The sequence below is a fragment of the Marmota monax genome, unplaced genomic scaffold, assembly GCF_021218885.2.
Source record: "Marmota monax isolate L192 unplaced genomic scaffold, Marmota_monax_Labrador192_F-V1.1 WCK01_AAM20220418_F8-fsc00049, whole genome shotgun sequence".
NCBI classification, from domain to species: domain Eukaryota; kingdom Metazoa; phylum Chordata; class Mammalia; order Rodentia; family Sciuridae; genus Marmota; species Marmota monax.
In genome coordinates, this window is record NW_026694221.1 from 11,432,978 (window position 1) to 11,451,651 (window position 18,674).

Genomic DNA, 18,674 nt, shown 5'->3' on the forward strand with positions numbered 1-18,674 from the left:
GACTCTATGACTGCTATAAATGTATATCTAGTGGGGTTTTGTTTTGTTTTGTTCCTTTGTTGAATTACATCCAAATTCCCTTTTCTTCAAACCATTCTGATTGCAGGACTTCTGTCTTCACGAGAGGCAGGATAAGTAGAATAAGTGCATCATTCTGGTAGTAGTGACTGTATGACAGTGAGCATTATCACCTCTTGTCTGTCTTATAAGCAGATGCAAGAAATTATTTGTATATGTGGTGACAAATAAGTCAATTGCCCTGTTCTGATCGTAACACAATCATATGCATCTGTTGAAATATCACACTGTACTCCACAAATATATACTATTATTATTTTAATTTAAACATTTAAGTACATTGAACTATAAAAAAAAGTGGTTGGATAGGTCACCTATAATACCTTTTCCAGGAATAGATTTTCATGTTTTAAGAAGAAACCACTCAATTTAAAGGGCCGAACATAACTCACTCTGAGCATACAAACTCAAGATCAAGTAATAAATTGCAATTTAAGTTCACCTTTTCAAGTTCTAAAATAATTATATAGATATAGACATGTAGATCATTTAAAACCCCCACATATATTTTCTGAAAACACACTTTTTAGTTATGCTGCACAAACATAATTATTTCAGTTTCATAGATTCAATCATTTGATCAGTCACTTGATCATCATTTCTTTCAGCACCTACTATATACCAGGTATTGTGTTAGGTCCTGAGCATGCATACACAATATCGTCTCTGCCTTTAAGCATTAGATGAATAAACCACAAAATAATGGCAGTATAAGTACTGCAAATTTAGACTAGAATTCTGTATACAGTACAAAGTGAACACAAAGCAAAAAGGCAATTATATCTGGAGAATGGGCTAAGAAAGGTTTCCTAAAGGAAATGGGGCTTCCCTGACACTTGAAAAAGGGTAGAAGTTCCACAGTGGTTCCATAGGTTGCAGGGGTGACTTTTGGGTTAAGTGTTAGTGTGTTTTGATACGATATATTTTCATTGTTTTTTTTTTTTAATCAACACATAATATATGTAGATCTTAAAGAGTCATATATTGTATAATTGTAGGAGAGAAGAAGGTATTCTGAGCAAGGAAGATCCACCTCTGTAGATAGTGAAGCTTGAACAAGGGTGGCACTTTGGCAGATGTAAGAAATTCACTATGGCCACCACTTAGGTATCAGGAGTATCAGATGAGAGGACATAAGGGAGGGACTTGATCGTTCATAGTAAGATTTTATTTAGTAGCAATGGGGAGTCACCTAAGGATTTTAATTTGATTATATGTACATTTTCTTTAGTCTTCCTTAACGCTATTTTGGAAGCAAACTGGATTATTCTCAGGAAGGCCGAAGGTGGTGAATTACCTTGTTATGGCTGTTGTAATGAAGTATCATAAACTGAGTGGTTCAAACTACAGAATTTATTTTCTCATTGTTTCTAGAGACTGGAAATCTGAGGTCATGAGGTTGGTAGGGGTGTTTCTTCTAAGGCCTTTCTCCTTGGCTAGTAGGTGGCCATTCCCCTGCCTTCATATCAGCTTCCCTCTGTGTGCATGTCTGTATCATTGCCTCTTCTTTCAAAGACTGTGGGAACAAGTGCATGGAGTATTGCATACATGGTATACGTTAAGGAAGTCTGAGTGGCAGGCCACTCCCCTCAAGCCAGGCACACGAGCAGCAGGCTGCTTACCCAATAGGCACAGCCCTGGGCATGAGGCCATGTGTTGCAGTCCCTGTGCTTGCTCCACTGCCCACTCCTCGATTGGTCGCTGCAAGGAAAATTAGCAGAAATTGCATTGGTGGCTGCCTGTAATCTGCTTAGCTACTGCCTGAGTGTATATAGATGGTAACTGCTCAATAAAATCAGACCTGCTTCCTGCTTGGTCTCCGGAGGTCTTGATTAGCGACTCTGCAGCCACACTCTCCTCTACCCTGTTCTGTGGACCTCCTTGCTGGAGGAGAGAGAGCCCACGCTAAAGACACCTGTCATTTGGATTAGGGTCCAATCTTATGACCTCATTTTACCTTAATTCATCCTTTGAAGCCCTATTCCAAACACTGTCACACTCAGAGGTACAGGGGATTAGGAATTCACCATAGGAATTTAGGGACACAAAACAGCCCATCATGACAGGTCATGATCCAGGTGAGAGATGATGGAGGACAGGAAGCAGTCAAGGAGCAATGGGGATGCAGGGTGGCGATGCCCACGGGACATGTTGCAGAGGACATGTGCATCACTGGATCTGCGAGGGAAGGGCAAGAAGAGGGGAGCAGGACTCCCAGATGTCTTGTGGAATGGGGTACTCCTCAGCAGGGTGCAACAGGTTGCAGGGGTAACTTTTGGGTTAAGTGTTAGTGTGTTTTGATATGATATATTTTCATTATTTTCTTAAAGTTTTTTCATCAACATATAATATGTATAGATCTTAAAGAGTCATATATCATTAATAGGCTTAAATCAAAGAAAAAATTGTTGCTTTTCTCCCCCACCCACTAAGCCTTCTCCCCTCCCCAGAGTGATCTCTTTCAACTCTTCAACTCATCGATCTGGCATTTTCCTGAGTGTTCCTAAATAATATTTACATTCTGCTGATGGGGCTGAGCAGCACTCTTACTCTCAAAATTGATCGAGAGGTAGGCATGGGTGTCAGACAACTAAAGATCAAAGTATCAGTTTGATTATTGGCCAAAGTAAAAGAGTTTCCTAAGAATTTAGTTTGCCCATCCAGGAAGTTATCCATCCCTCGCCCCCATTAAACAAAGGGGTCAAGAATAAAAACAAGTTAAGAATGAATTTGGAGATATTCAAGGCTTGTTATTCATTTTTATGTCTAATGATAGCATTACGTTTATGCTTTTTTTTAAAAAAAAAGATGTATTTCCTTTTAGCAACACACACTAAAATGCTTGTGGGTGAAATGACCTCATGCCTCTGATATCTTCAAATTAGCCTGATCAGGGACTGAGTGGAGATTCAGATGAAATCAAATTGGCCATGAGTTCATGAGTTTCACTCATAATGGGGCCTGTACTATTATTATGTTTTCCTACAATGACATATAATTCTCTGTAGTAAAAAGATAAAAAGAGAAGAAGAAAATGATTATGCAATAAAACACAAAAGATCAGTGAGTTTCAAGAAGGAAGTTATCAAAAATTATATAGCTACTAAAAAATCAAATAAGAAGGAAAAGTTCATTTGTTTTTTTTTTTTAAGAAGGCATTAACATGTTTCCTCTACAAAAGTCATATGCTTGTACCACTGTGGGTACTGGACACACAGTGGTGAACAAAATGGTCAAAATTCCTACCCTGGTTGAAGCCATCTTCTACCTCTCCATGGACCTCATCAGACCAGTGGTAGTACCTGATGGAGTAACTGTCCAACAGCCAGAACTGATAGACTTACTGGGAGATGATGTAAATACAAAAAGGTGGAGTGCAGTTTCCAAGGGGGAACAAAAAACAATGCAGCTGCTGGCAGAGGATTTTTCTTTTTAAAAAGAGAGGAACTTGAGATTGCAAGTAGACTGGGTGAAGGTAGAGAAGGAGATTAAAAAACAGGAAGAATAATAGGATTCCTGGAAGAGTTGGAGAGGAATTGAATTCTATCAGGCCGTAATGGAGGGATTTTCTTTGAATAGATATTATTAAACACACACACACACACACACACACACACACAGTTTCCCAAAGTTTAAAGAACATGAAGCCTCAGATATTTTAGCCTGGCCCAGGTCATATACATCATGAAGGAAATTGGCACAGATATTCTGACTCTTTGACCATCTGGAGTGATCGTCCTTTCCTCCAACCCCCATGTGCCATTTAGATAATTCCTATTTATACTGCACTTGCTTCCTCAGCGTCCACCCCAGACACCCCCAGACTCCATAGTTTAAACACATTTCCCTGTGTATCAGTTAGAAATGTATCCAGCTGCAAGTAGCTAAAAACCTCACTAACAGTTGCTTACAAATAACAAGGATCCTTCAAAGATGTGAAGTCCTGAGCCTGGCTCATTCCTTCTCCTCCACTATTTTTATTTGCTGTTTTGTTCTCATAGTCACAACAACATGGATATTGTACCTCCAGACATCATGCCCCAAGCAGGAAGAAAGGGGAAATTATAGTGCCAGGTACATCTGTCCCCTTTATCAGAAAAAGCAAGTTATTTTTCTGAAACCTCTAGCAGACTTCTGCTTGTACACGCTGGACAAAAATATGTTGCTTCACCATTTCTAGCTGTAAGAGAGTGTGGAAAATGAATGCTTCAGTTTGACAGACTGTGTAATAAAAATAGTCAAGGAAAAATGAGACTGAAAATGGGCGTAAGTAGCCAACTGACAGTATTTGTCATACCCTCCTTTCTATTGTGATGGTTGTTACGTTTGTTTTCATTCTTAATTAACTACTTTATTAAGATACTATTCACCTTCCATAAAGTTTACCCTCCAAAATTTATAATTCAGTGATTATACATTCAAAAAGTCATTCATTTATTACCACTAATTCCATAATATTTTCACCATCCCAAAAGGAACCTTATACCACCGGCAGTCACTCCCCATTCCTCTCTCCCACCTACCATACCCTGCTATGCTTTCTCACTAACTAGACTGTATGCTCCCTGAGAGCAGGGGCATGTCTGTGCCTGTCACCAATACATACGCATCCACCTGATTCGAAGGAGGAGTGGGAGGCATCTGAAACTTTTGATGGCCCAACATCCATGCTTCTCCCTTCTGTTGGTAAGAGATCCTTGATCTTTCTTTGGTGTCTGGCCCCTGCCCAGTGCATGAAATCGTTGTAGGACTGTCAGTAAATTTTCCCCTGTTTCCTGTCACAGCTTGGGAAATAACTCCAGTGAGTCCAATCCCTTGTTTCCTGGGAAACTGAAAATTAAGAAGCAGGTGGCAGGATAAAGCATGTCAGGAGCCAGGAAGGGTTGTCCTTTCCACTGCTAGATTCTCAGAATGTAAGTGCTTCTCATCTCGGGAACCTGCCTGCTTCCACTTTTCTTTCTATTTTGTTGTTGTACCATTATCATTAGTTCTTTTTTTATTATTTTGTTCCTGGTTGACTGCACCAAAGAAACTTAACTGATAAAAATAATCATTTAATAATTATGTGTTGAAAGACCTGTGTCTTAACTAAATATAAAATATAAGCCAGAGGGTCCTGAAGCCAAAATGAAATAAGATCTCAACTTTCATTTTTGGGCCCAATTTCTTTTTATTTTATTTTATTTTATTTTTTTAATTTTTTATTGTTGGTTATTCAAAACATTACATAGTTCTTGATATATCATATTTCACCCTTTGATTCAAGTGGGTTATGAGCTCCCATTTTTACCCCATATACAGATTGCAGAATCACATCAGTTACACATCCATTGATTTACATATTGCCATATTAGTGTCTGTTGTGCTCCACTGCCTTTCCTATCCTCTACTATCCCCCTCCCCTCCCCTCCCCTCTTCTCTCTCTGCCCCCTCTACTGTCATTCATTTGTCCCCCTTGTATTATTTTTCCCTTTCCCCTCACTTCCTCTTGTATGTACTTTTGTATAACCCTGAGGGTCTACTTCCATTTCCATGCAATTTCCCTTCTCTCTCCCTTTCCCTCCCACCTCTCATCCCTGTTTAATGTTAATCTTCTTCTCATGCTCTTCAACCCTACTCTGTTCTTAGTTACTCTCCTTATATCAAAGAAGACATTTGGCATTTGTTTTTTAGGGATTGGCTAGCTTCACTTAGCATAATCTGCTCTAATGCCATCCATTTCCCTGCAAATTCTATGATTTTGTCATTTTTTAATGCAGAGTAATACTCCATTGTGTATAAATGCCACATTTTTTTTAATCCATTCGTCTATATGAAGGGCATCTAGGTTGGTTCCACAGTCTTGCTATTGTGAATTGTGCTGCTATGAACATCCATGTAGCAGTGTCCCTGTAGCATGCTCTTTTTAGGTCTTTAGGGAATAGACCGAGAAGGGGAATAGCTGGGTCAAATGGTGGTTCCATTCCTAGCTTTCCAAGAAATCTCCATACTGCTTTCCAAATTGGCTGCACCAATTTGCAGTCCCACCAGCAATGTACAAGTGTACCCTTTTCCCCACATCCTCACCAGCACTTGTTGTTGTTTGACTTCATAATGGCTGCCAATCTTACTGGAGTGAGATGGTATCTTAGGGTGGTTTTGATTTGCATTTCTCTGACTGCTAGAGATGGTGAGCATTTTTTCATGTATTTGTTGATTGATTGTATGTCCTCCTCTGAGAAGTGTCTGTTCAGGTCCTTGGCCCATTTTTTGATTGGGTTGTTTGTTCTCTTATTGTCTAATTTTTTGAGTTCTTTGTATACTCTGGATATTAGGGCTCTATCTGAAGTGTGAGGAGTAAAGATTTGTTCCCAGGATGTAGGCTCCCTATTTACCTCTCTTATTGTTTCTTTTGTTGAGAAAAACCTTTTTAGTTTGAGTAAGTCCCATTTGTTGATTCTAGTTATTAACATTTGTGCTATGGGTGTCCTATTGAGGAATTTGGAGCCCGACCCCACAGTATGTAGATCGTAGCCAACTTTTTCTTCTATCAGACGGCGTGTCTCTGATTTGATATCAAGCTCCTTGATCCATTTTGAATTAACTTTTGTGCATGGCGAGAGAAAGGGATTCAGTTTCATTTTGTTGCATATGGATTTCCAGTTTTCCCAGCACCATTTGTTGAAGATGCTATCCTTCCTCCATTGCATGCTTTTAGCCCCTTTATCAAATATAAGATAGTTGTAGTTTTGTGGATTGGTTTCTGTGTCCTCTATTCTGTACCATTGGTCCACCCGCCTGTTTTGGTACCAGTACCATGCTGTTTTTGTTACTATTGCTCTGTAGTATAGTTTGAAGTCTGGTATCGCTATACCGCCTGATTCACACTTCCTGCTTAGCATTGTTTTTGCTATTCTGGGTCGTTTATTTTTCCATATGAATTTCATGATTGCTTTCTCTATTTCCACAAGAAATGCCGTTGGGATTTTGATTGGCATTGCATTAAACCTATAGAGAACTTTTGGTAATATCGCCATTTTGATGATGTTAGTTCTGCCTATCCATGAACAGGGTATATTTTTCCATCTTCTAAGATCTTCTTCTATTTCTCTCTTTAGGGTTCTGTAGTTTTCATTGTATAAGTCTTTCACCTCTTTTGTTAGGTTGATTCCCAAGTATTTTATTTTTTTTGAGGATATTGGGAATGGAGTGGTTGTCCTCATTTCCATTTCAGAGGATTTGTCGCTGATATACAGGAATGCCTTTGATTTATGCGTGTTGATTTTATATCCTGCCACTTTGCTGAATTCATTTATTAGCTCTAATAGTTTCTTTGTAGAGCCTTTTGGGTCTGCTAGGTATAGAATCATATCATCTGCAAATAGTGATAATATAAGTTCTTCTTTTCCTATTTTTATGCCTTTAATTTCTTTCATCTGTCTAATTGCTCTGGCCAGTGTTTCGAGAACTATATGTTGAACAGAAGTGGTGAGAGAGGGCATCCCTGTCTTGTTCCAGATTTTAGAGGGAATGCCTTCAATTTTTCTCCATTCAGAATGATGCTAGCCTGAGGCTTAGCATAGATTGCTTTTACAATATTGAGGTATGTTCCTGTTATCCCTAGTTTTTCTAGAGTTTTGAACATAAAGGATGAACATATAGAATGCTTTCTGTTTTGAACATATAGAATGCTTTTTCCGCATCTATCGAGATGATCATATGGTTCTTATTTTTAAGTCTATTGATGTGGTGAATAACATTTATTGATTTCCGTATATTGAACCAGCCTTGCATCACAGGAATGAATCCTACTTGATCATGGTGCACAATTTTTTTGATATGTTTTTGTATCCGATTCGCCAGAATTTTATTGAGGATTTTTGCATCTAGATTCATTAGAGATATTGGTCTGTAGTTTTCTTTCTTTGAAGTGTCTTTGTCTGGTTTAGGTATCAGGGTGATGTTGGCCGCGTAGAATGAATTTGGAAGCTCTCCCTCTTTTTCTATTTCCTGAAGTAGCTTGAAAAGTATTGGTATTAGTTCCTCTTTAAAGGTTTTGTAAAACTCTGCTGTATACCCATATGGTCCTGGGCTTTTCTTAGTTGGTAGTCTTTTGATGGTTTCTTCTATTTCCTCAATTGATATTGGTCTGTTTAGGTTGTCTATATCTTCCTGACTCAATCTGGGCAGATCATATGACTTAAGAAATTTATCTATGCCTTCACTATCTTCTAATTTATTGGAGTATAAGGATTCAAAATAATTTTTGATTATCTTCTGTATTTCTGAAGTGTCTGTTGTGATATTGCCTTTTTCATCCAGTATGCTAGTAATTTGAGTTCTCTCTCTTCTTTGCTAGCATGGCTAAGGGTCTGTTGATTTTGTTTATTTTTTCAAAGAACCAACTTTTAGTTTTGTCAATTTTTTCAATTGTTTCTTTTGTTTCGATTACATTAATTTCAGCTCTGATTTTAATTATTTCTTGCCTTCTACTTCTTTTGCTGTTGTTTTTCTCTTCTTTTTCTAGGATTTTGAGATGAAGTATGAGATCATTTATTTGTTGTTTTTTTTCTTTTTTTAAGGAATGAACTCCACGCAATGAATTTTCCTCTTAGAACAGCTTTCAATGTGTCCCATAGATTCCGATATGTTGTGTCTGTGTTTTCATTTATCTCTAAGAATTTTTTAATTTCCTCCTTGATGTCTTCTATAACCCATTGATCATTCAGTAACCTATTGTTCATTCTCCAAGTGATGTATGCTTTTTCCTTCCTTCTTTTATCGTTGATTTTCAGTTTCATTCCATTATGATCAGATAAGATGCATGGTATTATCTCTACTCCTTTATATTGTCTAAGAGTTGCACTGTGACATAATATGTGATCTATTTTTGATAAGGATCCATGTGCTGCTGAGAAAAAAGTGAACTGCTTGATGTTGGGTAGTATATTCTATATATGTCAATTAAGTCTAGGTTATTGATTGTGTTATTGAGTTCTATAGTTTCCTTATTCAACTTTTGTTCGGAAGATCTGTCCATTGGTGAGAGAGGTGTGTTGAAGTCTCCCATGATTATTGTATGGTGGTCTATTAGACTCTTGAACTTGAGAAGAGTTTGTTTGATGAACATAGCTGCACCATTGTTAGGGGCATATATATTTATGATTGTTATGTCTTGTTGGTGTATGGTTCCCTTGAGCAGTATATAGTGTCCCTCTTTATCCCTTTTGATTAACTTTGGCTTGAAATCTATTTTATTTGATATGAGTATGGACACACCTGCTTGTTTCCGAAGTCCATGAGTGACATGATTTTTCCCAACCTTTCACCTTCAGCCTATGTATGTCTTTTCCTATCAAATGTGTCTCCTGTAGGCAGCATATTGTTGGGTCTTGTTTTGTGATCCATTCTACTAGCCTGTGTCTCTTAATTGGTGAGTTTAAGCCATTAACATTTAGGGTTATTATTGAGATATGGGTTGTTCTTCTAGCCATATTTGTTTATTTCTGTTACTAAACATGGTTTGTTTTCCTCTTTGATTATTTTCCCCCCTTTACTGTCCTACCTCCCACTGTTGGTTTTCATTGTTATTTTCCATTTCCTCCTCCTGTAATGTTTTGCCGAGGATGTTTTGAAGAGATGGTTTTCTAGCTGCAAATTCTTTTAACTTTTGTTTATCATGGAAGGTTTTAATTTCATCTTCCATCCTGAAGCTTAATTTCGCTGGATACACAATTCTTGGTTGGAACCCATTTTCTTTCAGTGTTTGAAATATGTTATTCCAGGATCTTCTAGCTTTCAGAGTCTGTGTTGAAAGATCAGCTGTTATCCTGATTGGCTTACCCCGAAATGTAATCTGCTTCCTTTCTCTTGTAGCTTTTAAAATTCTCTCCTTATTCTGTATGTTGGGCATCTTCATTATAATGTGTCTAGGTTTGGATCTCTTATGATTTTGCACATTCGGCGTCCTGTAGGCTTCTAGGATTTGGGATTCTGTCTCATTCTTCAAGTCTGGGAAGTTTTCTCGTATTATTTCATTGAATAGATTGCTCATTCCTTTGGTTTGAAACTCTGTCCCTTCCTGCATCCCAATGACTCTTAAATTTGGTCTCTTGATGTTATCCCATATTTCTTGGATGTTCTGCTCATGGTTTCTTAACAGTCTTGCTGAGCTGTCTATGTTCTTTTCAAGTTGAAATACTTTATCTTCATTGTCTGATGTTCTATCTTCTAAGTGTTCTACTCTGCTGGTAGTATTCTCAATTGAGTTTTTAAGTTGGTTTATTGCTTCCTGCATTTCTAGGATTTCTGTTTGTTTGTTTTTTATAACCTCTATCTCCCTGTATAGTCGATCTTTTGCTTCTTGGATTTGTTTATGTAATTCATTGTTGAAGTGATCTTTCATTGTCTGATTTTGCTGTCTGATGTCTTCCTTGATACTCCAGATCATCTGAAGCATGTATATCCTGAATTCTTTATCTGACATTCCATCTGCTGCAGCTATTACCTCTTCTAACGTTGAGTTGACCTGCATTGCTTGTGGTCCTTTCTTTCCTTGTCTCTTCATACTATTCGCGTTTCTTTCTGCTTGGTGAAACTGTTGTGCTATTGAATTTTCCTCCTATATATTTATATTGGTCTTGTATAGTTGCAAAGTCTCCCTCGCAGGCGCGGGCGCGGCTCTGCCCCTCCTCCAATTGGGGCAATGTGCCTACCACACCGGCAGGCCGCTGGGCCTGTTCTTCCGGTCGGTAGCAGGTCTGCCTACCTTGCAGGCGCAGGCGGCGGCTCTGTCCCTCTGCGGGCCGCTAGGCTTGTTCTGTCGGTGGTCGCAGGTCCGCCTACCTTGCAGGCTCGGGGTGGGGGGGGCGGCTCTACCCTTCCGTAGGCCACTGGGCCTGTTCTGTTTGTCGGTTGCAGGTCTGGCCTGTTCTGTTGGCGGTCACAGTTCCGCCTACCTTGCAGGCACGGGGGGGGGGTGTGGCTCTGCCTCTCAGCAGGCCGCTGCTCCTGTTCTGCCGGTGGGTCGCAGGCCCGCCTACCTTGCAGGAGTGGTTGGCAGCTCTGCCCCTCCGCAGGCCACTGGGCCTGTTCTGTGGATGGTCACAGTTCCATCTGGGCCCAATTTCTTGAATTCTGTAAATTTTACTTCTGATGCTACCAAATATTCCTCCTTGCCATTCTCTTTACGTTTGTAAAGAGAATGTCAGTGATGATGATTTTTAGATCTGATTTCATCTCTCAACATGTTTCCATCCTAATGTCGCCTGTCCACAGAGCCCAGGCCTTCACCGACCTTTTGCCTTATTTCACCTGAAATGTGGCAGTTGTCTGTAGACAGCAGCTATCAAAGAATTTCTCACAAACATCCTCAAGAGTTGCCAGGATGACATCTCAGGGATGTTATATCAACGTCTGCAGCTCTGAAAGGTACATTTTCTTTTCCTTCAGGTTTGTCTCTTGGATTTACAGTTTTGAGGTAATATTTAGAAACCTGTTAATAGCTGAGTCTCACTAAACATTCCTAGAGTTTCCATTCCTGACAGAAGGTTAGAGAGGAGAAGAATGTGGAGATATTTTTTTTCCCAACTCCTTCTTTTTTGTAGGACAGAGGGGAGGCTCTAGGGGACAGTGTGATTGCCCCAGCTCATGCACTGCATGTGCTCCCACAAAGCCAGCAAGATCACCTGCTCTGGGGCTCCTGAGCTACTCCTCTCCACCAGACTACTTGGCTTTCTCAGTTTTCATATTTGCTTATTTTCCTCTAGAACCCCAAACTACTTAATATATAAAAATATTTCTGCTTCAGTTCTCTTCCTCCAGGTCATTACTATTGTTTAAACTCAGCTAAAAGGTGTTACAGGAAGAGTTCTGGAAATGGACCCTGAGCTGGGACTTGGCATACTGAACACCCTAGGAAGAAATGCCTGTGGCAGTGAAGGGCAAAAATAGGAGTGGACAGAGAGAAAGGCCAATCTGTGAGAGCCCCAGGAGCCTTGAATAAGCCCACAGAGAATCCTGGAGTTAGAATGGCCCTTCAGAGCTGCCCCTACCAAGGCACAGATGGCTGGCCCCAGGCAGTAGGTACGGCCAAGCCCCAGAAGGACATGATCTGAGGCTAATCAGGCAGCTCTCCCCAGCCCAAGTCATCTCTGGATGGGCTGAGAGCTAATGACTGTCCACTAACAGTCCCCAGTAACAAGTCCTTCCTTGAAGGGGGAACATCTGGGTGGTACCTCACATGTCCATCACAGACACTATTTACACACATACACACACAGCTAACACTCACTGACAGCCTACTACATGGGATGTACCATCTTGGACATTTGTTATGATCTTCACCCTGGAGTAGCTTAAAGTCTAGTAGGAGAGATGGTTAATAAACCCTGATGATGATGTGAAGTGCAAAATTAGACACCCAAAGGTAAACAGACACACAGGAGGGTGTGATTATATCCACTCACTCAGAGAAGGGAGCGGCTCCCTAGCTTGAGGGGGACCCAGGGAGACAGTGGGGAGGAGAGCTGAGCAGGCTGTGTCTTTTAGCAAGAGGATTCTGCAGGGCTTGGCAGTTTACCACCTTCAGTCCTTCTTTCCTCCAGTGTCTCTCCTCCAATACCATCTGTGTGGATACAGTCCTCTTAATTCTCTTCTCACTTATCTCACACAGTTTTCTTATTTCTTCTCATGTCTACAGAGCTATTTTTCTCTATCTAAAACGTTAGTCCCTCAGCCTGTTTTAAGTTAAGCTTTACAGCCTAATTGTTGTGCGACATTTTTGCACATTTACAGTGATTGCACACCTGGCAAATGGCATTTCCAAGGGATCTATAGACTTAATGGGTTCAGGTTTCAAATATGTACATAATTAAATTTCTGATCTTAATAAAAGACATTACAGGCTAGATGCTAAGCGGAAATAAAATCCTGGAAAGGGAGGGGAGTGGGGTGTAGAGTCAGTTAATAGGAGATTTCGAACAGGTTGTGTTGCCAGATCTGAAAGGTTATGTTGCAAAACTTACAAAGGGGATATAACCAGGAAACGCAAAATTGGGACTTAAAATTCGGTGGCCTGAAACACACCAAAATGAAAAGAAAACAAGTTCAGTCTTCTGACTTGAGAACTGGAGGAAAGTAACACACCACCGCGCATTTGAAAATAATTGGCAAATCTAAAGCCTCCTCAAAACCTGGATGCTTTCCATTGCTGGGAAGCCTCAGACACACAGCGGAAGATCACTGCTCAGCCCAAGGAGCAGAGCCAGTGCCTCAGGCCCCAGGGAACTTCCCACACACAGTGAGAGCGAGTGAGAACAAACCTCAAACCCACAGAACGCTGGCTGGAACGCTTTCAAGCCAGGCACTTCGCACATCCGTGGCAGCCTTTGGCAAGTGACAAATGGAAAGCCCCTGAAGCATTTGCTGTCCATGCCAAGAAAAGCCTGTGCAGTCAAGGACCGACCTGGGTGCGCAGCCCAGAGGGCTCCAGCGGGGTGGGTGGCGGTGTTGGCGAGATGCAATAATTATACCGACTCGAAGCTTTTCCTCTTCTCAGAAAGTGGAGTCGAGCCCTATCTGCGTTTGATGTACGAATATATAATACTATTCACTAAAATTTAAGGAAGCCGAGGATAAATTTTATCCAGCTTGCTCAGCCTCACCTGGAGGGCTTAGTAGATGCCCTAGGACACAGACTCATTCTGTGAGCTGTCAAGGAGGCTTCCGAGTGCTTTGACCTTTACATTTGGAATCCCCTGCCTCTGAAGATGAGTTATAGCCTAATAGCACAGCCGCTAGGTGTGGCAGCCTCTCTAAATCCATGAATTATGTGTGCTCCTGAAGAGGAAGCCACAACCACAAGGGGGTTTAGCTTTTGGCAGCTGTCCCTGTTGCTTCTGAGCTCAGAGTCATACTGCAACCCAGAAGAGGACCCTGTGACACAGAAAACCAAAGCTGAACCTCAACCTTGAGCTCTAGGTGCTGTTCCAATAACAGAGCAAATGCTGTGCCTACATTGGTGTCTAGGTAACAGAAAATATAAACATGAAGAAGCCATAAAGCTAAACACCCAGCAGCAACCAAGTCACCAAAGACCAAGTCATCTGCATTTAAATGCTTCAACCCAAAAAGTAACTTATTTTTTAAAAATAGGCAAATTATTCACAAACACAGCTTCTATGCAGGTTGCATTTGGTATATGTAGGTTTAGCTTTAGAGTTAACTATCATTTGGGAGCATCATATCAGTCACTGTGCCTGGTGGTAGGGAAGGATAACAAGTAAATAACTTAAGGAATTGTGTTCACCACGTCAGAATGGTCATGATTAAACTTTGAATGGAAACACAACTGTCTTCTTCAGAGAGGCACTTCTATAGAGATACCACAACTGCTTTAGAGCATCCCTGAGTATAACCAGTTTCCTCCCTGAATAAGCGGTAGCTGTCAGGGGACCCATGCTGCAGCATGAGTGACAAGATGAGAGAGACAACTGTAGCCTCACCCATTGATTCCACTCACTGTTGTAACTGATGCACCTTCCCAAAGTGCAGTGTGTTAGATAAGAGAGAAAGAGGGTGACTGGAAGAAGATGTGGGCAATAGGAATGAATGAACCTTTTAGCATTTGCTATCATAAATACAGTATTTCCTCCTGAAGTAAATTTTAGTATCTACAAGAATTATTCTAGAAGCAATAATAGCCAGTATTTGCTAAATATTTATTATGTGCAACCATGGAATTCAGTGATTTACATCTTTTTTTTTTTCATTTAAGAATCGTAAAACTCCAAAGCAATAGGGACAATTATTATTCTCAGGGGAAACTGAAACCCAGAAACTGAATAACTTGCCCAAGGGCACACAGCAAAAGAGGAAAACAGATTGGGACGGAAGTACTTGGATTTTGCAATTCTGCCTCTCTATGTTGTCAAATACTTGGACTTCCTTACCACTTCTCACTGCTGTCTAATAAATGGTAAGATTTTTTAAATGATCTCTGAGATTACTTTGTTGAAAAACTGTCATAGCATATGTATATAAATTGCTAGTTGACATATTGACCAAAAATCTGTACTCTCCCTACCTCTACCTTCCAGGGCAGAGGCAATGTGTCCTTTTCTGGGCCTCTTACACCATTTGTCTCACAAGTTTCCAGAAGCCTTCGGTCTCCAACTAGGATAGAACCATTGATCCCTCTTGTTCTGGGGCTTCAGCATCCTGGATTGCTCGGCTACTGATTCTTCCAGCTCTTCAGTCTGCAGACGGCCATTGTGGACTATCTAGCTTCTGATTGCATAAACCAACCTAATAAATCTCCTGAGTCTATATTCCTTTAGAGAACGCTGACTAATACAGATCTGGAGTGTTCTCCAAAGGCCCATGAGTTAAAGGCTTTGTCACAGTCTATGGTGCTATTGAGAGATGATGAAACCCTTAAGAGGTGGTACCTAGTGGGAGAAAGTTAGGTCAACTGGAGACATTGGGACCCAGCCCCTTTCTCTTTGTCTCTTTCCCTCCTGGCTCCATGGATTAGCAGTTTTCTTTGCCACATGTTCCCACCATGATGTACTGCCTAACCACAGGTCCAAAAGCAATGGAGCCAATTGACCATGAACTAAAATCTCTGAAATCATGAGCCAAAATAAACTGCTCCTCCTTTTAAGTTGACATCTCAGGAATTTTGTCAAGCTGACTAGCACAGTGATAAAAAGTTAAATTAGTGTCTGAATGAATAAAAGGAAGAATTGATAGATGGAATTGATGGATAAATTCATGGGTGAATTCTATTCTCCTTATTAACACAACATTTTCCAATGTTAGTGGGAAGACTAGGGATTAAACATTGAGGGATTAAACATTTGTACAGCATGAATGCTGTCCTCTGTAATTGCTAAAGTGCAAGAGTTTCAAAAGCATTTTTAAATTTTATTTAATTGATTATGCAGTAAGCATGGAAATAAAATTTACTTTTGTCTCTATATACTTTAAAATGTAATTAGAGTTTACAAGACATTTAAAGTGCACATTTAGCTATTTTTAAACAGTTTGTTTAAAACACCCTAATTTTAAACAAAACTGCAACTGAGTTTAATAATAAAAAACAAAATTTTTATGTATTGTTTAAAGAGTGCCATATTAAGTGGATTCCAACAGACAATGTTTCTAGTTAGTACTCAAAAAATCTGGCAACTTCTGCACTGATATTCATTAAATTACAGTTTAGAATATATAGTACACTTTTGAGAATTTTCATCTTAGCTTGTAAAGCAGTATTAATATTTTTCTCCCGTAATATGTTCAGTAGGTCTTATTAGCGCTTCATTTGATACCCACCAGGGAGAAAATAAAGACTCAGTGGGAAAGATGCAGAGCAGAGAAAGTGTCATGAACGATGGAAAACAAGTTGATCACTCAGATAGCAGAGGGCTGGGAGTACACAGCAAAGTTTGATTCCTTGAGGTATAAAGTATGACAGTCAACAAGTTTTAGTGGGGATGGTGATCCCTGTGATCCTTGAGTGTGAGACAGTTGTCACATATACGGCACCATTGATATTAGACACATGGAATGCCTAGTTTAGAGTTCCTAATGCCAGGCAATGGATGACTAATCTGGATGCTTCCAAGAGCAGATACCATCATCTATATGCAGAGTCCAGACTAGATACTTCACGTGCACTGTCTCACTTAAATCAAAACCACTCTCTCAGGCAGGTCTGTGCTCAGGGAGTTGAAACTCACAGAGGAGAAGTAAATAATAAAGGTCACATGTCACATCAGCCATGATGGACATGAGATTCAGATCTCCAAATGCTATCTCCAAAGCTGTACTCTACCACTATGATGCATTCTACAAAGTACATAAAAAATTACACTTCACCTGGTTCCACCATGTCACAAATTATCTTCCACAAACATCTGCTCTACTACTAATGCAATATTTTGGGTGTTCTTATTTGCCCAAATGGTTTGATGGAAGAGGAATGGAAGTAAAGCAAACTTTCCCAGGATAAAGACCTGCTGAAGAACACACACTACATATATATTCTGATTTCTTTGATTCTTTTTCTGTAATACTTGAGTGCAGCAATTTGGGTAGAGGAATTATGAGTCTGAAACATTTGATGAATAATATATCTGTATCTCAAATGACAGGAGAGCATGCAAAAGAAATTGCTCCTAATGTTTTGCAAAATCGTAGGAAAAATGTTTACGTTTACTTGTAAAAGGACACACATATATGTCATTTGTCTTCCAAACTACATGAAATAGTTTACACATTCAAAAATAGCTATGAAGTAACATAGATCTCTAACCCCACATTTGAAATATCATGGGCTAGATATGTGTTTTGAATTCAGAATTTGGGGAATCTCAGTAAAGTAACACAGTGCTGTATCACATGACACCCTCAAGTGCTATCTGGAGCAGCACTCATAGTCAGACATTAAGGTTTCATCCACAAAACATGAATACTCACACTAACTGGGAGAAATGATTTCTACATCAAGTTTTATATCATTTGAGGTTTTGCTGCTAAATGAGTTTGCAACAAATTTATCAAAAGACTGAATTTTTAGAGATTTTTTTTAAATTGCAGAATGGCAAATATAACTTTTGGACTGGTATTTTCTTGAAAAACTATTTCATATGCATTATTAAAACTTAAGTCTTCACAAAAAAAGTTAACATCTCAAACTGCATCTTAGAACAAGTAAACATTGATCCTTCCCTCCATCCATCCATCCATCCATCCATCCATTTGTTTGTTCTTAATTCAACAAGTGTAACAATTTACAGAAAATGAGCCACTTAGATCTCTTGATAGCAATATTTATGATTTGGGGCTGGCAAAATGATGAGGCTGGGAAGTTGTGTTTCTGTCTCCTCCATTGGAGACATATTTCCCCTTCATGCTGACCCCAGGTTTCCCCGTTGGTGATGTCTTAGCTGTCACAGAGCCCACCAGCCACCATCATTTAATTCAGCACCATCAGATGTGCGCTATTTGCTTAAAAAGAGGCTAATTCGGATCATCTGATCTGAGCCTTCGCACTATCCTAGGTACTCCAAAAGCACCAAATAGGACCTAACAACAAGAAACATGGGTAACTTTTCTCCACTTTAGAAATGAAGGAACTAAATTAAAAAAAAAAAAATCACAACTGGTGGCATTAAGTGTGGCCCAGATCTAAGCCCCACTTCTCCCTTTCCTCTAATCTACTTTCCATCCCAAATCCTCCTTGTGCTAAAAGGTAAATGACTTAGCGTATCATACAGAGAGTAAGGTATGGTGGTAGGGATGGTATCTTTCAGCATCCCTCAAATCGCACTTTTTTGCCCCACCCCCACCCCGCCACCTGCCAATACCCAAGATTCACTCTACTTTACAGGAAAACAGTCCAGAATAGAAATCCAGTCCATAGGCAAGGAGCCAGGCAGGGAGAGGGACACAAAAAAGGAAAAGAAAGTTTGCAGTGCAGGGAGTGTTTTTTCCAGTGGTACTGCCTTCTTATGCTCTGGGTGTAGAATGTCCTGTAAAGACTCTTGTTTTGAACACTTTGTCCACAGTGCAGCAACGTTGAGAAGTGGGGATTTTTAGGAAATGATTAGATC

At 39.9% G+C, this 18,674-nt stretch overlaps 1 protein-coding gene across 1 annotated transcript in view; it reads left to right on the top strand.

Annotated features, from left to right (window-relative positions):
* Positions 1–2,213: 2,213 nt before the first annotated feature.
* Positions 2,214–18,674, top strand: part of LOC124108131 (katanin p80 WD40 repeat-containing subunit B1-like) — a 52,279-nt gene continuing 35,818 nt past the window's right edge. The window contains 2 exon segments of the mRNA XM_046466472.1: positions 2,214–2,346; positions 3,234–3,433. Coding sequence (XP_046322428.1) covers positions 2,214–2,346; positions 3,234–3,433 — 333 coding nt within the window.